At 48.6% G+C, this 24544-nt stretch overlaps 1 protein-coding gene across 2 annotated transcripts in view; it reads left to right on the top strand.

Moving 5' to 3' along the window:
* The window catches only part of MTHFD1 (methylenetetrahydrofolate dehydrogenase, cyclohydrolase and formyltetrahydrofolate synthetase 1), a 63834-nt gene that overhangs the window by 11803 nt on the left and 27487 nt on the right, over positions 1–24544 (top strand). For both annotated transcript variants that reach the window (XM_035104499.3, XM_035104508.3), the window contains exons 5-21: positions 491–627; positions 2124–2224; positions 2853–2989; positions 4121–4232; positions 7688–7815; positions 8027–8124; positions 8762–8935; positions 9554–9690; positions 10089–10135; positions 11411–11518; positions 11617–11691; positions 12874–12976; positions 14067–14143; positions 18426–18566; positions 19131–19199; positions 21294–21405; positions 23865–24004. In XM_035104499.3, coding sequence (XP_034960390.1) covers positions 491–627; positions 2124–2224; positions 2853–2989; positions 4121–4232; positions 7688–7815; positions 8027–8124; positions 8762–8935; positions 9554–9690; positions 10089–10135; positions 11411–11518; positions 11617–11691; positions 12874–12976; positions 14067–14143; positions 18426–18566; positions 19131–19199; positions 21294–21405; positions 23865–24004 — 1896 coding nt within the window. The remainder of the gene's footprint in view (positions 1–490; positions 628–2123; positions 2225–2852; positions 2990–4120; positions 4233–7687; positions 7816–8026; positions 8125–8761; positions 8936–9553; positions 9691–10088; positions 10136–11410; positions 11519–11616; positions 11692–12873; positions 12977–14066; positions 14144–18425; positions 18567–19130; positions 19200–21293; positions 21406–23864; positions 24005–24544) is intronic.

Raw genomic sequence — 24544 nt, 5'->3', positions numbered from 1 at the left:
GAAGAGAGAACGATTCTATGAGATACAAAATTAGAGTGTTGAAATATACCATCTTGTTGTCTAGTTAGGTAATTTCCTGCTTTCATACAGAGGAGTTACTTATAAACTTCCTCAGGGATGGAAGTGAGAGCGACCCTCAGACATTAGTGGATAATTCAAATATTTTAATGGACATAAGTGTGTTCATCCTCCTGTGACCCCCTCCCAAAATGCCCCCTCTCAACTATACACATGTACCACATATAGGAAAAAAACGGAGAGAGAAGGTTCAAAACAGCTCAATGAGGACTAGCATGATGGCTTAGCATGCTCAGTAGGCGCAGAATGCTGACAGATGTGGGGAGCAGTGGGGAATAGAAGGAAGGGAGATAGAATGGCAGACTGGAACCCTGAACAGGAGAATGCTATGCTGCAACATTTTGTTGCAGAGCCTCACCTGTTTCTTTCTAATTGCGCCCCCCCCATCCTGTTCCTGCTTTTAAACAAACAGGTGCTGAGATGCATTCACAATCTGAACGACGACCCTGCTGTTCATGGGTTTATAGTACAATTGCCTTTGGATACCAACAAGCCCATCAACACGGAGAAAGTTACCAATTCTGTGGCACCTGAAAAGGATGTGGACGGGTAAGCTTGCGGAAGGGCCAGAGGTCAGTGGCAGAGCATCTGCCTTGCAGGCAAAGGCCGCAGATTCAATCCCTAGCAATTTCCAGGAAGAAATAGGAATGTCCTCTGTCTGGAATCCCAGAGAGCTGCCTGGAAATGAGACTAAAGTAAGAAGGTTTCTTTCTTCTTTGGCGATCACTCGTAGCCGAGTAAGATTGTCTTCCATAAACACGGTTTTAAAAGTGAGTTTGTAAGTGATTGTGGAGGCCAATTCTGGATCCACACGTCCTTCCACAGTGGGGACATTGGTTTCTGGGTGGGAGCTTATCACGGTGAGGGTTTGCCAAGCGTGCCTTCCTCTTAGAGCGTTCCTCCCTTTCGTCCCAAGTTTGAGTGTCTTCAAAACACATGACACCTTTTGGTAAAGCCTGTTCTCCAACTGGAGCGCTTGCAGGCAAGTGTTTCCCAGTTGTCGGTGTTTATACTACTTTTTTTTTTAAGATTTGCCTTGAGACAGTCTTTAAACCTCTTTTGTTGACCACCATTTTAAAGTTTGGAATAGAGTAGTTGCTTTGGAAGACGATAATCAGGCATCAGCACAACATGACCAGTCCAACAAAGTGGATGTTGAAGAATCAATGCTTTGGCACTGGTGATGTTTGCTACTGAAGTGAGAAGGTTTCAGGCCTTTATCATCACATGCATATATGGCAAAGGGATTTCAGTCCAGAACTGGATGACAGATAACATTTGCATCTTCTTTTTTCAATTCATTTACAGTAGACCCTCTGGATACAAACTTAATTTGTTCTGGGGGTTCATAAAGGTAAAGGTAAAGGGACCCCTGACCATTAGGTCCAGTCGTGACCAACTCTGGGGTTGCGCGCTCATCTCGCATTATTGGCCGAGGGAGCCAGCGTATAGCTTCCAGGTCATGTGGCCAGCATGACAAAGCCGCTTCTGGCAAACCAGAGCAGCACATGGAAACGCCGTTTACCTTCCCGCTGTAGCGGTTCCTATTTATCTACTTGCATTTTGATGTGCTTTCAAACTGCTAGGTTGGCAGGAGCTGGGACCAAGCAACGGGAGCTCACCCCATCGCGGGGATTTGAACCGCCGACCTTCTGATCAGCAAGCCCTAGGCTCAGTGGTTTAACCACAGCGCCACCTGGGTCCCTCCGGGGGTTCATACTTACCCCAAAAAGTCCGTATTCAGAGGCGCTGCTTCTGCGCACGCATGCTGTGCAATAGAGCACTTCTGCACATGCGTGAAGCACGCAGAGCGCTTATATGCATGTGCGCACAGTGAAACCCAAAAGTATAAACTTCCGGGTTTGCGGCGTTCGTAACTCTAAATTACGTTACCCAAAGGTAACATAACCCGGGGTACCACGGTATTTCTGGAGGAGGTTGCGCTTCAGTTTGCCCCAGACTTAGAACGAGGGAATAGAATTCCAGCCAGCTTTTTCCTTCCTCAGAGACCGCTGACCGCCGCTGCTTTGTTCTCGCCTTTTCAGCTTGAGCAGTATTAATGCAGGGAAGCTCTCGCGTGGCGACCTCGGAGACTGCTTCATTCCCTGCACGCCAAAAGGATGCATGGAGTTGATCAGGCAGACAGGTGAGGCAAGGAATAGCCACGTGGCCTTGGTAAGGATGCTACCGTGAAAGAGGTCTGAGAAGAATTAAGGTCCTGGTGTGTGTTTTGCTGTGCTAGGGACAAAAGATTAGGGGAAAGATGCCATCCTGCTCATGGGGAAGCAGAGTGGCTCAATTGTGTAAAAGGTAAAGGGACCCCTGGCCATTAGGTCCAGTCTCAAACGACTCTGGGGTTGCGGCGCTCATCTCGCTTTATTGGCCGAGGGAGCCGGCGTACAGTTTCCAGGTCATGTGGCCAGCATGACAAAGCCACTTCTGGTGAACCAGAGCAGCACACGGAAACACTGTTTACCTTCCCGTCAGAGTGGTACCTATTTATCTACTTGCACTTTGACATGCTTTCGTACTGCTAGGTTGGCAGGAGCTGGGACCGAGCAACAGGAGCTCAGCCCGTTGCAGGGATTCAAACTGCCAACCTTCTGATCGGCAAGCCCTAGGCTCTGTGGTTTAACCCACAGCGTAGCCTCTGCTTCTTTCATGCAGAAGGTCCCGGGGAGCAGTGGAATCCCACAAGCCCTAGAGGCTGAAATACGTCATTACCACGGCTCGGAATTCAGGCAGAACGATAAGTTGTGAGTTCTGTGTTTCAGGTGTCCAGGTGGCAGGGAAAAGAGCCGTGGTGATTGGTCGCAGCAAGATAGTTGGCGCTCCGATGCACGACCTCCTGCTCTGGAACCACGCGACTGTGACGACTTGCCACTCCAAGACTGCCTCCCTGGCTGAGGAGGTAAGGCTGGGAAGCTGGTCTTGTGGTGCTTGGGAAGTACAAAGTTGCCTTGGTGATACTATCTTGTGTCAATTGCAGTACAGTGGAACCTCGGTTTATGAACACCTCGGTTTATGAATTTTCAGTTTATGAACGCCGCGGACCCATCTGGAACGGATTAATTTACTTTCCATTACTTTTAATGGGAAAGTTCGCTTCAGTTTATGAACGCTTCAGTTTATGAACAGACTTCCGGAACCAATTACACCCATGTTTCAGTTTATGAACGCTTCAGTTTAAGTACTCCGCGGACCCGTCTGGAACGGATTAATCCACTTTCCATTACTTTCAATGGGAAAGTTCGCTTCAGTTTATGAACGGTTACTCCGCAGACCGTCTGGAACGGATTAATCCACTTTCCATTACTTTCAATGGGAAAGTTCGCTTCAGTTTATGAACGCTTCGGTTTATGAACAGACTTCCAGAACCAATTGTGTTCATAAACCGAGGTACCACTGTAGTCGTCACATTGTTTCCTTGTAGAAGTCAGCAGAGAGGATGCAGGGGACAAAGCTAGGATTAGTTGGCTCTGCCCATCATTGGCTCTAGCTCCACCTACTGTTGACCTCCTGTGTTACACCTTACTTCTTCTTCCTCTTCCTGTTCTTGTTCTTCTTCTAAATTTATTTATAGCTCACTAGCTCACTTCCCCCCTTGTTGGGAACAGCTAAAACATGGGGGGGGGCAGGGATGAAACAATATCCACACACACGTGTATGTATACACAAATACCCACCCACCGACACATACTGTATGTACAGTAATTACATAAAAATCTGTAACAACTACCATAATTACAATAAAAAATAGCACAGCGCCAGTCTGACTTCTCAAGTGGAGGGGAGTTCCAGAGTCTGGGAGCAGCCACCGAGAAGGCCCTCTCCTACGTCCCCATCAAGCATGGGATCAAGAGGAAGGGCCTTGCAGTCCTAATAGACTCTAGCCACCCCTGGGCTCTTCTCTTCTCTCTGCCTTTAAACATTTCTTTTAAAATAGAGTATTCGCTTTAAAGGAGTGGGGTAGGAGAGAGATTGAGTAAGGGTGGTAGAGCCTGCCTGGTGACCCCTGGGTTGATACAGGCTCTGTTTGCAGGTCAGCAAAGCGGATATCCTGGTGGTTGCTGCTGGCAAGGCAGAGATGGTGAAAGGCGATTGGATCAAACCTGGCGCGGTCGTGATTGACTGTGGAATCAACCACATACCAGGTAATTTTTAAAAAAGTGGCTTCTGGAAAACAAAAACACGAGAACAGCCTGCAGGAATATGCATCTGTCCCTTACAGGGATCGAACCTGCAACCTTGGCACTATCCGCACCGCGCTCTAACCAATTGAGCTATCTGCTACGGCCTCAAACTGTGAAGCCAGCGCACAGTAGCTGTTGAGAGCCTTGTCCTCCGCGGAATTTGTCTAATCCTCCTTTAAAGAAATGCCATTTTAGGTTATTGCTGCCTCTTACAGGAGCACATTCCATAGTTTTAACTGCTATCGTGATAGCCTCTTACTCACCTTTTCTCTTAAAACTAAAAAGTCACGAATGTTGCGACCTTCCCTCACACCCCCTTGATTGTTTGGGTTCCCCTTTCCTGGACGTTTTTCCAACTCTGCAATATCCATTCCGAGGTGAGGCAGCCAGAACTGCTCCCTAGCGTGGATTTCACCAGTTTTTACAGCTGCTACACTCTCAGAAAGCTGAGAAGAAGTGACTGCTAAGTCTTAAAGGTCAACGCAGGTTGGGGGGGGGTGGCAAGAGACTTCCTCTGTTGGGGAGGAAGGGGAAGGGAGCTGGACAGGATCCTAGCAACCAGAAATTGGGAGATGGCTTCCAAAGCCCGAAATTATGCGCCCTCCTCCATCCCTCCCGTAACAAAGCAGTTTCCATACTCCACTGAGTTGACAAGCGACTTCAGCAAGCCGTGATTGTCACCATGTTAAATGAAATTATGGAGTCATAGGAGTGTTTTTTTTAAAAAAAATAACCCCACTTTCCATTAGATAATTGCAATAAATCACTTATAAAAACAGGCTTCATGGAAGCGCAGTTAAGTGGGAGGATAGCAACAGCTTGACAGGTGTGACTAATCCTCTTATTTAAGAACCTGAGAGTTAGATTCTTAAGCGCAAGGTGCGGGGCGGGGGAGAGAAATGAAGCAAGGAAGTGTTCCTAAAGAAGCAATCTATGCCAGCCAGCCTCTGGTTCATTAACTGAGTTCTTAGAGCTGTCAACGAAGAGCAGGGCAGAAAAATCTTGGCCTCTGCATCCAAGCAGGGATAAGTGAGAGATGTATTTTACGTCTGCCGTTTTGCATCACTTCGCAGGCCAGGTATCTAGAGAAAGAGCTGCCCCCTTGCAAAACTGGTCAATGTACCTTCCAAACAAGGTGGGGCGAGCTTTTCCAGCCTGGTCGCCACATGAGCAACCTTTTTGCGCTTGTGGGCGAGGGCAGAGGAAAAACTGGGGAGGAGCAATTGATGTGGCTCTCACATTGAGCATTCCCTCCGTGCAAAATTCAGAGGTTGACATGCTCTTTTCTCCATTCTCCCCCCCCCCCAAAAAAAACTACCAAGGCAAACCGTCACAGTCCAGGGACCTTTCCCAGCGACACAAAGGCACTTGAGTGAAAGGCTGTGCTGTGGGGCAGACGGGGAACTTCAGAAGCCGCCTTTCCACCAGGTCAGAACCAGTGTTTCTCAAACTTGGGTCGCCAGCTGTTGTTGGACTACAGTTCCCATCATTCCAGATCGCTGATCCTGCTAGCTAGAGATGATGGGAGTTGTAGTCCAGCAACAGCTGGCCACCCAAGTTTGAGAAACACTGTGCAGTTCAACAGCACATGGAGGCTGCCTATCTCTGAGTTGATTTACGGTATTTTGCGACCCAAGCCCAGCTTGGAAAGATTTTACACACACACGGTTCAGGATCGGACCCTCCTGGCTGGGGACCCTTGGGCGAGGGAGGCAGGTTGGTTTTTAGGGTGGGCAGGAAGCTTTCCTTCTGTGAATGTCTTTAACTTGCATTAGCACCCAGGCCTAGGATTCCCCTTTAGAATGAGCCTCTTTTTATAAAGGGTCTCCACTTCCAATAGAACTCTTTCACACTGGGATTTGTGAAGGAGATAGCCATCTTCACATATCTCAAGGGATGTCACGCGGAGGATGGAGCAAGCTTGTTTTCTCCTGGAGGGTAGGACTCGAACCAGTGGCTTCAAGAAAGGAGATTCCGACTAAACATCAGGAAGAACTTTCTGACAGTAAGAACTGTTCGACAGTGGAAAGGGTTCCCTTGGGAGGTACCGTAGTGGACTCTCCTTCCCTGGAGGCTTTCAAGCAGAGGTTGGCTGGTGCATTGCAGGGGGTTGGACTAGATGACCCTCGGGTCCCTTCTGTATATGATAATGTATAGTCAACCTTCAATACAGGGTTGAGGAGCCTCAAACCCTCTAGGCCTGGCCCCTGGGAGTCTTTACAGGACATGCACCGACCCTAGCCACACCGCTTGAATGCAGGGGAAGAGGCTGAGAGGAGGTAAAGTGGACAGATGCAAACTTCTGCATGTGGAATATTATTCTCAGAGACATTGAGAGCATCTGCAGGCCTGGGAGCTGTCGGATGGAGGCTCCATCTCTGCCCTGGACATCAGTTTGACGGCGGCTGCTATGGAGACGCAGGCAGCTGATCTGAAAGTTCAAAAGAGGAGGCAATAATTTAATGATCTTGAGAATAATTGCCCTTGTTCTGCGGGTTATTATTGAGGCAGGGATATAAAACAGCCCAATTTCAGGATCAAAGTCATTTTTTTGCTTTTTTTAAAAAGGATATATTGAAATAGAATCTTATTGGATGAAATGGGCTACATGGAGCTCGAATTATGCACGAAGCTTAAATTCTTTATTTTTGAAATGTGGGTATAATTACATAAAAAGGATAATGTGCTCTAAAGATCCCTGCTGCATAAGCTGAAGTCTAGAGCAGCCGTTGATAACCTGGCGGCTTACAGATGTTTAGGACAAAAAACTCCCATCACAGCTAGCTGGGGCTGATGGGAGTTCTAGGATGAAACACCTGAGGGATGCCAGGCTGCCAAGGAATGTTCTGGAAGTTGAGATGGTGTGAAAAGCACATGCACCTTGGGTTAGTCACACTTCTTTGAAGTCTCTCAGCCCCACTCACCTCACAGGGTGTCTGTTGTGGGGAAGGAAGGGAAAGGAGATTGTGAGCCGCTTTGAGACTCCTTCAGGTAGTGATAAAGCGGGATATCAAATCCAAACTCTTCTTCTGCTTCGGTCTGCGCGGAAACGACTGCTGCTGCTGCTGCAGCTGCACTATGTTCAGAACTGAACGTCGAACCAGCATAAAGCCGCACGGAGCAGCGTGAACACGGATAAAAACAGCGCTAAAGCCCAGGGAGTGAGGAAATCCTCAAGGGGAGTCTTTCTGGGTGAACTGTGCAGTTCACCGGCTTAACAGCACAGGAATTGAAACCTGAAAGAGGAGGAGAAATAGAGTGGCCTGGTGTGTTGCCTTAGCGCTGCCAAGAGATTATGCGTGTGTGCTTTTGCCATTGCAAAGATGTCCCCGGGCCTTTTCCCTGCTCCCTCTTTCTATTCCTTTGATGCGCACCCTCGCCTTATCTCTCTCTCTCTCTCTCTCTCTCGCACACAGACAGTACGAGGGCAAGTGGGAAGAGGGTCGTTGGCGATGTGGCCTACAGCGCGGCCAAGGAGAAGGCAGGTTACATAACCCCGGTCCCTGGAGGTGTCGGGCCAATGACGGTTGCCATGCTGATGCAGGTGTGTGCCCGTGGTTCGCGGAGAGAGAGCACTGGTTGTACCTGTGGGAGGCATATGGGCTGTGTTGCTCTCCCACAACCCCCCCCCCATCTAAGCTCTGCTTTCCCCCAGAGCATCTTCACAATATGTACAGATGGGGGGGGAGGAATGGAACACTTTGTGTGACGGACCTTTCCTTGGTTTGCTTCTTTGTTTTTAAATACGAATTTAGAGCACTGTAGAAAGTGCACAACGCTTTCTGGAGAAATATCAGCCTGGCAAGTGGAATATTCAGTATAACCAGCTGATCCCGAGAACGCCTGTTCCAAGGTAAGGAACAACTTATGGCTGGAAGGCCATTGATAGAGTTTATTTCGTTCTGGGTTTTGCCTGAATTTATTAGGGGGGTGTGTTTGGGGCGTGGGATAGGGGGGTGTTGTTTTTATTAAGTCTTTGTAGAGGGGCAGCATGTTCTCTCCACTTCTCACAGCAGAATGGGGTGATAGAAACTTGGAACTGATGGAATATATTTCTGTGGTCTGCAAATGGGTGATGCAATTGGTTTTTGCTGAATTTGCAGGGAACGACTTTTTTTTATTAAAAAAGAAGCTAGATTGTTGTTGTTTTAAAACAGCTAGAGGACACCCAAGATGAGAGCCCGCTCTGGTCCATCCTTCTTGTTGTGCTAATTTTCCAGCTTGCTAGGAGCCTTTCATATAGGCAAGCACTCAGGAACGTGACACCCCCTCCACACACACACACACACACACCTGTAGTGGGGAGAGCCAGTGTGGTGTTGTGATTAAAGTAGTGGGCTACAGCCCGGGAGACCTGGGTTCAAATCCTCACTCGGACATGAACTTCACTGGGCCAGTGGTCTATAATTCAGCATTAAAACAGCTTCCTATAGTCCTGTGTATCGTTGCTCTGTAGAACTCTTCCTCACCGCCCTCTTGTTGACTTCCAGCGACATCGAAGTATCCCGGTCCTGCTTCCCCAAGCCCATTGGCCAGCTGGCCAAGGAGATCGGCCTACTCTCAGATGAGGTGCAACTCTACGGCCAGTGCAAGGCCAAGATTTCGCTGTCAGCGCTAAAGCGCCTGAAGGACCAGCCCGATGGCAGATACGTTGTCGTAACGGGGTAGGTTTCGCAGGGCCGTTTCTGCTACTCATAGCCTTTTTTGGTTGGGGAGGTTTGGGAGCAGGGAGCAGCTTGCCAGATGGGGTGGAACCAGCCAGTGGCATAACATGGGTTCCCAGTGTCCGGGGCTGCTTGGAGCGGGGTGGGTGGGAGAGAGGGATGGAAACAGACAGAGTATGCATGCACATTCAACTGCGTCACTCAGGAGGATTGCAGCCGCAGAGATAAGAAGAGTCATTCACGGGAAGTGCTCAGCTGTGTTGAGGCAGCTCTGGGTGCTGAAATTGTGCACCCCAAACAATTTTGTGTCTGGGGCAGCTGCCCCTGTGGCCCCTCCCATGCTATGCCACTGGGTGGGGCTGCTGCGCTGACTTCCCAGGAGGCAGGTGGTGGTTGTTTGCTGGGAGGGGCAGAGGCGAGGCAGCACAGGATCGGTATAGTTGCTCTCCTGTGATTTGCTGGACCCCAAAGAGCTTGTCTTGAGCTTTGAATACCAGCGCTTAGGGTGCATGTGGGAGATCACCTTGTCCATAGCCTGTCGGCTTTCCTCGAAGGAAACGGGTGCATTTCCCCAACGCCATGGGAGTTGTTTTGGGGTTGTTGTTTTTTGAATTTCAGTATAACGCCCACACCCCTGGGAGAAGGGAAAAGCACCACAACAGTGGGACTGGTTCAAGCGCTGGGAGCATACCTTGGTCGGAATGCCTTTGCCTGCGTCCGGCAGCCTTCGCAAGGACCCACGTTTGGAATTAAAGGTATGTAAAGATGAGCCACTGGCCTGATCCAGTAGCCTCTTCTTACGTTCAGGATGCACGTGGAGATGCTGGGGGGGGGTTGAACTTGGGACCTTCTGCATTCAGGGCAGATGCACTGCCACGAGCTACATCCCTTCCCAGAACATTACTGAAAATATTGTTGTATCGGTAATTTGGACTTAAAAGTTACGATATAACACAAGACAACTTACGGATAAGCACATGATCTACTTTCGTCTCTGATAATTGCAGGAGGTTTTTGGGCAAGCCCTTTTTTTGACACCCATCACTGCTCAGAGAAGTTTGTCAGTTTTAGAAACCTGTGCATCCTCCTTGTAATCTAAAGATGCTCACCCTTTTTGCAAGCACGGTCTGATGAATGGCATCCTTTTATACAGGTGGTGCGGCTGGAGGTGGATATTCTCAGGTTATTCCTATGGAGGAGGTAACTTAAACCCTTAATTTATGACTGCATTTGAGACAAAACGGTTAATGTGGGATTAGCTCAGTCAGTAGAGCATGAGACTCTTAATCTCAGGGTCGTGGGTTCGAGCCCCACGTTGGGCAAAAATTGCAGGGAGTTGGAGCTTGGGGTTCCCACCAACTATACAATTCTGTGTTTAAAGCAGGGATGGGAACCTTTGGGAAGCCTGTAGTGGTTGAAGGAACTTTTTCTTCGATGCCCACTTCCCTGGACCTCAGGGAATTTTGCAGTGTGACATCAAGAGATGGCTCTTGTCTCTTACCTACCACAGAGCATATTTCTAACCTCTCCTACAGGAACATTGCTATTCATATTTCCCTCTCCAGCTCATGTTCCTGTTTTGGGACTTGCTGGGGTTTAACAGAGGGTTTGAGATTGTTGTTGAGGTCCTCTCCACCCTGATCCAATTTGTCTCCCCTTTTTTGTCACAGAAATTCTACTCAATATTGATTCAGGGTAGATTCTGCTATATAGTGAGCAGAGTAAAAACTAAAAACATGTTGCAGGATTCCCAAAAAATAGACCAGAGGTAATTAATATTTCATCCAGCGAAGCTTTACTGCTACTGAAGGCAAATGAGCATCATGGTCACAAATCCAATCCAATCAGGATTGGCGCTGTCCATAAGAAATCCAGTTGCAGCAGACTTAACTTAAACTTACAATAACTTATAATAAGTCTGAATCTTAACACTAAGCATACTATGTACAGTGGTACCTCGGTTTAAGTACACAATTGGTTCCGGAAGTCTGTACGTAACCTGAAGCAAACTTTCCCGTTGAAAGTAATGGAAAGTGGATTAATCCGTTCCAGACAGGTCCGCGGAGTACTTAAACTGAAAGTACTCAAACCAAGGCGTACTTAAACCGAGGTATGACTGTACACAACACCACACCAGGAAGAGAAGAGATAACAGAACCAGTTTAAGCCAGCTGTACTTGGCTTCTCTGAAGGAATAACCCAAACATCATGAACCTTCTTTCACACAGAGAAGCTTCCAGAACCCTCTTGAATTAAAATAAAAAAATTCATTCAGTAGCACCTTAAAGACCAACTAAGTTTATATTTTGGTATGAGCTTTCGTGTGCATGCACACTTCTTCATGTACACTTGATTCGACTCAGACCAACACGGCTACCTACCTCTTGAAGTAATTAGAATAGGAAAGATCTCTACACATCAGATTAATACTTTCTGCACTAAGAAATGCAAGCTAACATTTCTCCCCCTCTCTAGTTCAATCTCCACCTCACTGGCGACATCCACGCCATTACTGCAGCCAATAACCTGGTCGCTGCCGCTATCGACGCCCGCATCTTCCATGAGGCCACACAGTCTGATCAGGTAACATGGTGCGGTTTATCTTTTCCCCCATAGCGTGTCTGTGTGTGTGATTTATTGAGTGCCCTGCAGCCGCTAATGAAGCGCCTTTGCTCCTCAAGGCTCTCTATTCCCGCTTGGTCCCTTCTGTTGACGGTGCCCGGAAGTTCTCCAACGTCCAGATCCAGAGATTGCGGGTGAGTTTGCAGGGCCTTTCTAGTCCCTTCTGTGTGGATGCTTCATAGAATCATAGAGTTGGAAGAGACCACAAGGGCCATCCAGTCCAACCCCCTGCCAAGCAGGAAACACCATCAAAGCATTCCTGACATATGGCCGTCAAGCCTCTGCTTAAAGACCTCCAAAGAAGGAGACTCCACCACACTCCTTGGTAGCAAATTCCACTGCCGAACAGCTCTTACTGTCAGGAAGTTCTTCCTAATATTTAGGTGGAATCTTCTTTCATGGACTGTATACTCAGGGATGTGACCATCTTGCATGTTCGCAAGCATAGAATTTGGTGCAAAGCCCAGAATCCTTATATTTTATTTTAAAAAACTTGTACCGAAAACAGCAAAGCATTAAAAAAACAACAACCAGGCAAACAGGAGGCAAAAAAATGCAAGGTCGGGTATCTGGCAAATGTATGCAAAGAGTAATGTGAGGACTTGCCTTAGACATTCAGAAAAAAAAATTACAAAATCGAAAAGTCACACAAAGGACTAATCAAGAACACCTAATGAAGTCATATTTGTGCATCAGTGTTGTCAAGTAGGCCACCAGGAACCAGCAAACAGTTGCAAAACCCAGAATCTTGGCCCTGTAATTTCTGAGATTTGCACCCAGGCAAAGGGTGATGTACTTACTACGCCAGCCCTCACCAATGCCCTCCATCTGTTTTGGTGGATAGTCTGAAAGAGCTGGAGGGCACCAAGTTGGAGAAGGCTGATTTGTACAAGTCTCTCTTTATTTCTTCAGGAAAATCTGGCTCTACATGATACGGTATATCTTCTTTCAGATTAGGCTCCTGTTCAAGTTAGCTAGGCAGGGAACACAGTTAGAACCCATATCTATAGCTGGCCCACTGAAGTTGAAATTCTGGCTTCGTTAAAATTCTGTCATTTGCATCATTCCTGGTTTGCACAGGATGCTAACCCACGGGTTAAACAAACCATGGCTCAGCATTATGTGCAAACCATGCTTTTTCACATTTCTTCTCGGCAGGTTTCAAGTTTCAGCCTGGGCTTTTAGATGCTGCTCTCCCTTTGTTTTATTTTATTTTATTTTGCTTTAAGAACGATTCCCCCCCCCCAATGAACTTACTCATTTCCTGTGACTACCCATCATCTTGTTTCTCTCCCGCTCCTTTCGTTCTTCCTCAGAGATTGCATATTGAGAAAACAGACCCAAAGGCTTTGACGGATGATGAAATAAACAAATTTGTGAGATTGGATATTGATCCAGACAGCATAACATGGCAAAGAGGTATTGGCGCAAAAATAACCCACAGTGGGCAAAGTAGAAAGATGTTTAGAAGGGTGGGGGAGTTTGAGCTTTTGTTTTTGTGTGTGTACCAAAAAAAAAATGGTTTAGCTTTAGACTTAGAGATTCCTGCTTGCCTCCATCCACTGCCTGTTCCCATCCCGGAGCCTTCAATGTTCGCCAACATCTGATTGCACACAGATTATTTTTGGTCCTCCGCTTCCTGTGTAGCAGAACTGTCCATCCTCCAAGGAGACGGTCGTTGCTTCTCTGCATGAGTCATTGTTCTCGGCTTACCAACTTCCAATCAGGAACACCCCCAGAATTGCTGGGCCTTTACAGAGTTATTGCGAGGGCTGGCTCAAGATTTGAGAGGGGGGGCCTTGCAACATCCCCTCTGCTGGGCCTTCTTCCTATGTCCTCACTCTCGGTGGGCTTATCTGGCAGCAGGAAGTGGCCGGCAGAAATGTTCCGGTCAGACAGGGTTTCAGAGCTACCATTTAATTAGATTTTCTTGGCAGGCTAGCTGCACGGACACTGTTGGGCAACTCTTAAGACGTAGCTGCACAGCACTGATTGGAATGCTGATGTGCTTGGGGGAACCTGTTGACCTCTAAAAGTTTTGGGGAGGAAGAGGGTCGCCTCTGTGTGCCTGTGTGTGTGTTCCTGCATGTGTTTCAGTGTGTGCCCTGTGTGTGTACGTATGAATAGGCATTGACCTTTCAGCAGCTTTTCTGCGCTTATGGGGTAGGCAGCCTAAGGCCTGGGGGCCGGATGCGGCCCAATCAACTTCTCAATCTGGCCCGCGAGCGGTCCGGGAACCACCATGTTTTTATATGAGTAGAATGTGTGCTTTTATTTAAAATGCATCTCTGGGTTATTTGTGGGGCACATTTTTTTTTTCAAAATATAGTCCGGCCCACCAAATGGTCTGAGGGACGGTGGACCGGCCCAGGGCTGAAAAAGGTTGCTGACCCCCCCTGCTAGCCCCTCCCCCCAAAAAACCCTGCCTAAAACGCCCATGTCACAGGGTCCCTTTTAACCTGCCATTCATTTTCTGCTTCCCTCCCTCTCCTCGCTTTCCCTTGCTCAGTGATGGACACAAATGACAGGTTTCTGCGGAAGATCACTATTGGGCAGTCTCCAACCGAAAAGGGGTTCTCACGCACAGTAAGTGCCCCTTCCCCTCTCATTCCTAGATGCTTTCCTATTGCAGGGGGGCAGGAACTGGCTGTTCTTTGAACAATAGCATCTTACCCTCCCTTAGCAGCTGGGTTGACCTTGAACCCTCCCATTGAGTGTTTTTCTACAGATGATGTGCATGAGAACATAAAAGCGTGTGTGTGGGGGGGTGATAATATGTACATGGTGCTAAATTACTCTGAGGGGCTGGCATTTCCACCCACAGTGTTCCGGTGAGTGTTCCGGTTTGCAAACGTTTTTCAGAAGCTGAACGTCCAACGCAGCTTCCACGGCTTCTGGTTGAGTGCAGGAAGCTCCTGCAGCCAATTGGAAGCCGCGCCTTGGTTTTCGAACCATTTCAGGAGTCGAACGGACTCCCGGAACTGATAAAATTTGAGAACCAAGGTACCCATGTAAAAGGTAAAGGGACCCCTGACCATTAGGTCCAGTCGTGACCAACTCTGTGGTTGCGGCGCTCATCTTGCGTTACTGGCCAAGGGAGCCGGCGTACAGCTTCCGGGTCATGTGGCCAGCATGACAAAGCTGCGAACCAGAGCAGCCCACGGAAATGCTGTTTACCTTCCCGCTGTAGCGGTACCTATTTGTACTAACACGTGATTTTGAACTGGTAGGTTGGCAGGAGCTGGGACCGAGCAACATATTTTTAAAAAAACAAACTCGGAATCGGCGATCAGCTAAACACCAGATTAATTTGAACAACCACAGGCAACACGCGGCTAACAAAATATTTGCAACATTATAATGTTTCACAATACATAAGCAGAAAATCAATGGAGTAACAAATTGTTGTTGTTGTTTAGTCGTTTAGTCGTGTCCGACTCTTCGTGACCCCATGGACCAGAGCACGCCAGGCACTCCTGTCTTCCACTGCCTCCCGCAGTTTGGTCAAACTCATGTTCGTAGCTTCAAGAACACTGTCCAGCCATCTCGTCCTCTGTCGTCCCCTTCTCCTTGTACCCTCCATCTTTCCCAACATCAGGGTGTTTTCCAGGGAGTCTTCTCTTCTCATGAGGTGGCCAAAGCATTGGAGCCTCAGCTTCACGATCTGTCCTTCCAGTGAGCACTCGGGGCTGATTTCCTTCAGAATGGATAGGTTTGATCTTCTTGTTGTCCATGGGACTCTCAAGAGTCTCCTCCAGCACCAAATAATTGGAGTCAAATAATGTTCATGAACAACAATAGAGAGCGTAGTTAGTCGGTAACAAATAACCTGGAAATGGAGGCAAAATGCCTTTCAACACTCAGTCCTGCAAATGAGAAGTGATTGGTGCTCCGAACATAGCGTAGAACAGTTTTTACTATACTTCTCGGTGATTGCTGATCCTAGATGTACCTATAGGGACAATTCATTTGCTGATGAAGAATTACCATAAAAACAGTTCATCATCTGTAAAAACTGTTCTGCACTGAGTGTGACTGTTTTCTGTTTACGATCTGTGAAACATTATACTGTAACTAGTGTATTTCAGCCCGTTCAATAACGGGCGCTAGAACATCCTGGGGTTTGGAGAAGCGCTTGCGCAGCGCTTCTCCGAACCCTGGGACCTGTCCTTACTGTCGGCGGCAGGGGGACAGGAACGGAGGAGGAGAAAGCGCTGCTTTCTCCTCCTCCGTTCCTCTCTCCCAGCCGCCGACAGCAAGGAGACATCCTGGGGTTTGGAGAAGCGCTTGTGCAGCGCTTCTCCGAACCCTGGGACCTGTCCTTGCTGTCGGCGGCAGGGGGACAGGAACGGAGGAGGAGAAAGCGCTGCTTTCTCCTCCTCCGTTCCTCTCTCCCAGCCGCCGACAGCAAGGAGACATCCTGGGGTTTGGAGAAGCGCTTGCGCAGCGCTTCTCCGAACCCTGGGACCTGTCCTTACTGTCGGCGGCAGGGGGACAGGAACGGAGGAGGAGAAAGCGCTGCTTTCTCCTCCTCCGTTCCTCTCTCCCAGCCGCCGACAGCAAGGAGACATCCTGGGGTTTGGAGAAGCGCTTGTGCAGCGCTTCTCCGAACCCTGGGACCTGTCCTTGCTGTCGGCGGCAGGGGGACAGGAACGGAGGAGGAGAAAGCGCTGCTTTCTCCTCCTCCGTTCCTCTCTCCCAGCCGCCGACAGCAAGGAGACATCCTGGGGTTTGGAGAAGCGCTTGCGCAGCGCTTCTCCGAACCCTGGGACCTGTCCTTACTGTCGGCGGCAGGGGGACAGGAACGGAGGAGGAGAAAGCGCTGCTTTCTCCTCCTCCGTTCCTCTCTCCCAGCCGCCGACAGGAAGCAGACATCCCGGGGTTCGGAGAAGCGCTTGCGCAGCGCTTCTCCGAACCCTGGGACCTGTCCTTGCTGTCGGCGGCAGGGGGACAGGAACGGAGGAGGAGAAAGCGCTGCTTTCTCCTCCTCCGTTCCTCTCCCGCAGCCGCCGACAGCAAGGACACCTCCCAGGGTTCGGAGAAGCGCTTGCACAGCGCTTCTCCGAACCCTGGGACCTGTCATTGTTGTCGGCGGCAGGGGGACAGGAACGGAGGAGGAGAAAGCGCTGCTTTCTCCTCCTCCGTTCCTCTCCCGCAGCCGCCGACAGGAAGCAGAACTCCCAGGGTTCGGAGAAGCGCTTGCGCAGCGCTTCTTCGAACCCTGGGACCTGTCCTTGCTGTCAGCGGCAGGGGGACAGGAACGAAGGAGGAGAAAGCGCTGCTTTCTCCTCCTCCGTTCCTCTCCTGCAGCCACCGACAGGAAGCAGACATCCCAGAGTTCGGAGAAGCGCTTGCGCAGCGCTTCTCCGAACCCTGGGACCCGTCCTTGCTGTCGGCGGCAGGGGGACAGGAACGGAGGAGGAGAAAGCGGCGCTTTCTCCTCCTTCCTTCCTCTCCCCCAGCCGCCGACAGGAAGGACGCGCGCACTCTCCCCCCCCCGCCTCCTCCAACCGCCGCTCCTCACGGCCAGGGAGGGTTGTGAGGAGGCCTTCGCCGGCCTCCACCCCGGCGGGAGCGGCGGTTGGAGGAGGCAGAGTGGGGGGAGAGTGCGCGCGCGCAGTCTCTGCTGTCCAATCCCTGTATCCCTGGGGCACATGCGCAGTGACCCAGGGACACACGGGACATCTGGACGCAGGGACAACATGGACATTATTATATAGGATGTTATAAATATTTTGTTAGCAGATTACTAGCTGCATGTTGCCTGTGGCTGTTCAGAGTTGTCTGTTTTGCCACACAGGGGATTTCCTTTGTTGTTTATTTAAGATCCAGATTAAAGCATACACCATCGTTCTGCACACCTTAAACAAAGATGTTTTTAGCAAGCAGCAAAAAGAGCAGAGTGAAGGCACTTGCCCAGTGTCAACAGGCAGGGAATTCCAAAGTGTGGTGCTGGAAGATGGATTTCTTCCAGCCAAGCAGGAGACGTTGTTGCAGTTCAAGGTTTCATTCCAGAGAGGCAAAAGCACTCAAGGAAGGTGTAGCTTGCAGGATGTGGGCAACCTGGGAAGCGTCTTGGGGGCCAAGCAGAAAGGCCGCATTGGCCCCTGAATCTAATGCTTCTCTCGCCTGTTAACCACAAAAATCTGCCTTGCCATCCAGGCAAGCAAGAGGGACTCTTGAAGTTCAAGGACACATTCCAGCCAGGCAAAAACACTTGAGGAGGGCAATGAACAGGGTCAAGGAGATGTGGCATGGAGTGGGACGGAGAGGCTTGAGATGCCACATTCGTCCCCTGGAACTGGGGCTCCCCACCTTTGTCAGGGGAGCTGGAAGGGAGCCTGAAGATCATCTAGCCCAAGCCCCTGCAATTGCAGGAATAGGCAGCTGTCCTTTACTGGAATCAAACCTGCAACATGACAAGTTTGGAAAGCTCTGCTAAGCAGTTGAGCTACCCAGCAGTTGAACAAAGTGTATGGGGTGAAGGGGGGAGTGTTCGCTCCAGCCTTGGCTACTTTGGCCCTCCCCACCACTAGGGTACCCAGATACAAAAGGGGACAGAGCTCCGGAAATGTCAATGGGTGTTGTTTGCAGGACAAGCTATCCCTGTTGAAATCCCCTCATCTTATCTCAACCTGTGCAGTTGCAGGAGTCCTGCCCATTCACCAGCGTGCAGCGCCCAACTGCTTCTCTCCCAGGAAACAGGGCCCTTGCGAGGCAAGGAAGATTCCCCCACCCCACATCACTGCTATAGAGTTTGTTTGTATCCCAAGACAGTGGTATTCCTCTGCTGTTCTCCTTTAAAACAAAAAAATGCTGCTTGGGTTGAAAGGAGACTGTTTTTGGCCCTGTCCTCCCCCTCCGGCAGGCTCAGTTCGACATCACGGTTGCCAGTGAAATCATGGCGGTCTTGGCTCTCACAGATGGCCTGGAGGACATGAGGCGTCGCCTGGCCAAAATGGTGGTGGCTTCCAGCAAGAAAGGCGTTCCAATTACCACTGAAGATCTGGTATGTTGGCCATAATCTTCCTCAGAGGACGAAACTTCGCCGAAACTGACCTTGACGGCGCAAGTTTCCCAGAAACCTCTGCCGGACTTAATTTGGGTTCAACTTTTTCTTGGATCTGGGTGTGGAGCTCATAAACTGAAGCTGGCCCCTAAGATAACTTACAATCATAGAAGTGTGGAGTTGGAAGGGACCCAAGGGTCATCTAGTCCAGGCATAGGCAAACTCGGCCCTCCAGATGTCTTGGGACTACAACTCCCATCATCCCTAGCTAACAGGACCAGTGGTCAGGGATGATGGGAATTGTAGTCCCAAAACAGCTGGAGGCCCGAGTTTGCCTATGCCTGATCTAGTCCAACCTCCGGCAGCGCAGGAACGAAGCAGATTGTGGTGTGTGATTGTGGAATTTTTAAAATGGTGAGCATGGCATCCTCAGCTGTGTTCATTTAGCATCCTATTTCTGTCAAGGTAGAATAGTGGGTTGGCTTGCAGTTCTTGGAGCATCCTAAACCTGAAGAAATGGATAAGAACTGCCACCCACGTAACTCTACACACTTCTTTCTTTAGGGAGTTAGTGGTGCCTTGGCAGTTTTGATGAAAGATGCTATTGAGCCAAACCTCATGCAGACTCTGGAGGTAAGTGCATATTCTGTGCAAGCTTTGTGCTTTCAGTTGGAAATCGGAAAACTTACCCCCTACCCACCCACCCCCCAAAAAATGCTTTGAGGCAGTGGTTCTCAAGAACATTTTGCACCTGACAGCCAGTCACCCCTTCACTGTTTGCCTTGTTTGTTTGCTGCGTTTCTACAAGGCACGCAAAGTGGTTTACAATTAAAAAATATTAACACAAACAAATGGGATAGCTCAGTCATGAGACCCTTAATCTATGGAATAATCTCAGGGTGGGATCAGCTGCTGATGGCACTAGATCCCTGGCCTGGGTTTATCTTCTTCTGCCTGCCCCCAAGGGGGGGGGGAATGTCTGGGGAAGGAGGGACAGAGGCTGCCTCAACAGATCTCCCACGCCACTGGTGGCTCTCTGCTGCTTGGCCTAATGTCACAGGGGTCGGCAGACTTTTCCAGCAGGGGGCCGGTCCACTGTCCCTCAGACCTTGTGGGGGGCCGGACTGTATTTTGGAAAAAAATATGAACGAATTCCTATGCCCCACAAATAACCCAGAGATGCATTTTAAATAAAAGGACACATTCTACTCATGGGAAAACATGCTGATTCCCAGACCGTCCCCGGGCCAGATTTAGAAGGCGATTGGGCCGCATCCGGCCCCCAGACCTTAGTTTGGAAACCCCTGGCCTGGTCTTCCTAGCTTCTGCCTTACCTCAGAGCACACAAATGGGGGTGGTCTTCATGTTGCTTAAAATAGAAATTATATAGACCTATCGAGGGCAACTGGCCATGATGAATAGAACCTGCCCATACAAAGGCAGTGTATCTTGGAATACAAGTTACTGCGAGGGAAACAAGAGGAAGTGGTTGTCCAGAGGTGGTGTTTGTCCGTTGTTGGAATCAGGATGCTAGGCCAGTTGATCCAGTAGGGATCCTTGCAAATACTGCAGGCTCTTAATCCAGAGGCAAAGCTCTTGCTATTTAAAGTTAAAGAGCCGAAATATAACGCAGCAAGAATGGACGTGGCTTACAAATTTGTCACATTCCCAGAAGGTGTGGGGGTGGCCAAGAAAGGATTCTGAGCTATGAAGGAAGCCAATTCCTAACAGGCAAGATTGCATCATCTTCCCCTACCCTCAGCTAGCGGAGGTGGGGGGGGGGTTCTGCTTCTGGAGCTCGGTTTGCTACCTGCATTCCTGAAGTAGCCAGAAAGGTGTAAACTTCCTGGATCCTGCCCGTTCTGTGCAGGAAAGGATTTGGCTCAAGGACTGAGAAGTGAGAGGTCCCTCCTCTCCTGTAGGACTGTGCGGGGTTTGACAGGCACAGAAAGAGAGTGAGTCATTTCATTTCGCTTTCAATTGGTATACCATCTTTCTATATTACTATACACAAGGCGGTTTGCAGCAACAAAATATACACACCTTATAATAATCTGATCCAATAGAAAAAGTCATAATGAAACATAACTTTAAAAACGAACAATTTACGTCATGTACAGTCATATTCAGTGATGTGTTAGACTATAATAGAACACAATAAAATTAATTCACTGCATCAGCAAATAATAATTAAATTCACTCTTAACAATTGCAATAAATATCACTCAACTTGGGGCGACACAGAAGGGACTGTGATGGCCTGATTTTTCCTGCAGATTTTCAGTTCTACCCCATTTCCACTTTGTTGGGTTGCTTCACCAGAGACACTTGGAAGTGCCGCAAGATTTTTAGAGCCCTAGCACATGCTTACTCGCAAGCAAGTGCTACCCTGTTTCTCATATTTTAAGACATACCCATAAAATAAGCCATAGCAGGATTTTTAAGCATTCAAGGAATATAAGCCATACCCCGAAAATAAGACATAGTGATAGGCACAGCAGCAATGCCAGCTGCGGCAGGAGGAGGAAAAAAATAAGACATCCCTTGAAAATAAGCCATAGTGTGTTTTTTTGAGGAAAAAAATAAATATAAGACATGTCTTATAATATGAGAAACACGGTACTGAGCTCCATGGAATTTGCTTCTGAGTAAGTGTGCGTTGGGCTTGCAGCATTCCAGGTGGCAAAGCAGCTTCTCTCCCTTTGCATTTCCCCCTTCTCTTCTCAGGGCAACCCCGTGTTTGTCCACGCCGGTCCATTTGCCAACATTGCCCATGGCAACTCATCCGTCCTGGCAGACAAGATTGCCCTGAAGCTCGTTGGCAAGGAAGGGTTTGTGGGTGAGTATGCGCCGACTTTCATGCACTGTTTACTTACGGAATTCACGAATGCACAATGCAGTGGGTGGGGGAAGCTGTGGCCTTCCATAGGTTTCTGGACTACAACCCCCATGATCCCTGTTGGCCTCTCTAGCTGGGGATGATGGGAGTTGGACTCCAGCAACATCTGGAGGGCCACAGGTTTGCCATTGCTGCTGCAGAGAAAGTGCATCTGAAGAAGTGTGCATGCACACGAAAGCTCATACCAAAATAAAAACTTAGTTGGTCTTTAAGGTGCTACTGAAGGAATTTTTTTATGTTGCACCAAAAAACATTTGTGAAATTGACCTAGCAATCCAAGGTATTGAACACAGTGGGCTTACTTCTGATTGGACATGCATAGAACTGCTACGGGTTTTTGCAAGGCAATTTTTATTTTTATTTTTATTTTTTTTTTAAAAAAAAGGCAGAGAGAAATTCAGGCATGAAACAAAAGTCTTGTGTTGTTCAGGGTTTTCAAAAAGGCTTGCAAGGAACGGCACACTGTGAGTTCTTATATTTAACAAGCCTGCTTCAGTCACTGCCCTTTCTCTGGAAGTGTGTGTTCAATACTGCAGCTCACGGATAAAATGAGATGCTTGAGGAGCAAGCCGCCCACGCCGTAGAAGGGTGTATTTTTCTGCATATATTCAGCTGCTGTCCACTGAACTGGCAGCCCACAGGGAATGGCAAAGGAAGTGGCTGTGTTTTCCATCGTATTCTCAAACAGCACCTCATAACAGCACCTCATGGGGGGGAACAAAATGGCTGCACCTCTGTTTCAAATCGCCCCAAAATAATTATAGCCAGACAAAACAGCCGGTTTCAAAGTGGGTGAAGTGGTTGAGAAAATGGGCCTTGTCAGTTTAGTTCACCCTTCCGGCTGCCATCATTTATTTATTCAGAATATTTACATGCGGCCTTTAAATCAGAAGTAACCGAGGCAGAGTGCAACATAATCTTCTTTGACAATCACTTGTAGCCGAGTAAGATTGTCTTCCGTTTGAGGACCTGGACATTCGCAGGGAAACCAAAATAACCTTGTTTCCCAAAGTGCGACACAATAACTTAAGACAATCCACAAAAACGCATGAAGCATCATGAGAGTATGAAAATCTACATACTGTATTCCAAATCTAAGGAACAGGTTTTATTTCTGGTTTTTAAAAACTCTTTTTGCCAGTTATTTTTATTGATTTTCCATAATTTTTATTGAATTGTCACCAAATTAGTACAGCTTTAAAACCTGACTTCCAGCTCCTCCTCCTGGCATTCCTTCTTTCCCCCTCCCTCCATCGCTGCTCCAAATACATTTGCTTTCCCAACTTTCATTTCAGTATTCAATAAAATCAAATATATTTGCAATAATATTTCAACCTTTATCCCTGCACATCAGCTGTACAAGTACCAATTTCTGCTTAAGACTTTTATATATATTATTGTAGCCTATCCAGAAAATAATCAGGTGAAGTAAATCCTCCTTTGTCTATGATAATCATGAATCAATAATGACATATCAGTACTGTCAGTGCCTGCTCTGTATCCAGGGGGAGACCATTCCACAAGGAATGACTATTTTGTGGGAGCCCACCTGACCGCTTGGGGTCCCCAAACCAGAGGGCATTTTACATAAACTCTTTGACACTGTTCCAGCTGGAGCAAGGACTTTGCATAGCTAGGAAAGAGGGAAGGCAATGAAGTTACTAGAGCAGACATCCCCAAACTCTGCCCTCCAGCTGTTTTGGAACTACAATTCCCATCATCCCTGACCACTGGTCCTGTTAGCTAGGGATGATGGGAGTTGTAGTCCTAAAACAGCTGGAGGGCCGAGTTTGGGGATGCCTGGACTAGAGGAATGAGGCCAGTGTGGTGCAAACAAACTGCAGAAGTGCCAGGTCGGGTTTGCTGATGTGTTTGCACCATGCTGGCCACGTCCCTGCCTTGCCCCTCTCCCTCCAGGTGTGCTGCAGTGACTCAGGTGATGGGAGGCCAGGTAAGCTGAGCACTAGGCATTGAGAGACTATGGGGCTTGCCGGATCTCTGCTAGGCATGCCTTACCCTTTGCGGCATTGTCACTGCCCTGTCTCTCCTAGTTTACTGCTGCTGCTGCTGCTGCTGCTTGTTAATGCCATGCCAAGGGAGCTCCTGCTGGAGGTGTGTGAATAGACAGGAAAGAGGAGTTATTAAAACCTCCGATTTTCATCCTTGCTGCGCATCTCTGGTTCAGTTGTGCTTCAGGCAGTTCCATTTCCTCGTTTTGCTCTTGCCGTTTTGGGAAGCTCTTGCACCTTTCCCAAAGTGTGAATTCCTCCGAGTTGAACGCAGAGTGGATGGCTTAAGGGCGGAGATTAAAATGAGAATGATGCTAATGCTGCCAAGCAAATGGAAAGGAGATTGTACATAATATAATGTGCAGTGTTCTCCTTTTGCTCCTCCTGCAGTGACAGAAGCTGGCTTCGGAGCAGATATTGGCATGGAAAAGTTCTTTGACATCAAGTGCCGGTATTCTGGCCTGCAGCCCCATGTGGTCGTCTTGGTGGCTACTGTCCGAGCTCTGAAGATGCATGGTGGAGGACCTACGGTGAGTGGCGGCCTTGGTGATAGGGAAGCCCAGAGACCAATGCTTAAGTCATTTTAGTTCCCCCATTCTGGTGCCCTCCAGGTATTCTGGGCCACATTGCCCATCAGCTCCAGCCAGCACGGCCATTAATACCTATGGATTTTATTCACATGCATGTTGTGATTTCTGAAGACTTAAAATTCAGGATAAATGAAGATACATACAGGGAGGTGATGGGACAGAAGGGGCCTTTGGGCTTTTATTCACATGCATGTTGTGATTTCTGAAGACTTAAAATTCAGGATAAATGAAGATACATACAGGGAGGTGATGGGACAGAAGGGGCCTTTGGGAGAGACAGGCCAGGACTGACAAAGAGGGAAGCTCTCCCAGGTGAGAGCTTGAGAGGTTTCACTTCTCTGTATGTGGATCAAAAAAATATACAGCCTATAATGTATATATGGGACAGTGGGTGGCGCTATGGGTTAAACCACAGAGCCTAGGGCTTGCTGATCAGAAGGTCGGTGGTTTGAATCCCCACGACGGGGTGAGCTCCCGTTG

The sequence above is a fragment of the Zootoca vivipara genome, chromosome 1, assembly GCF_965207765.1.
Source record: "Zootoca vivipara chromosome 1, rZooViv2.hap1.1, whole genome shotgun sequence".
Lineage (NCBI taxonomy): Eukaryota > Metazoa > Chordata > Lepidosauria > Squamata > Lacertidae > Zootoca > Zootoca vivipara.
Note: the sequence above shows the minus strand (reverse complement) of the source record. Positions and strands in the feature narration are given on the sequence as shown.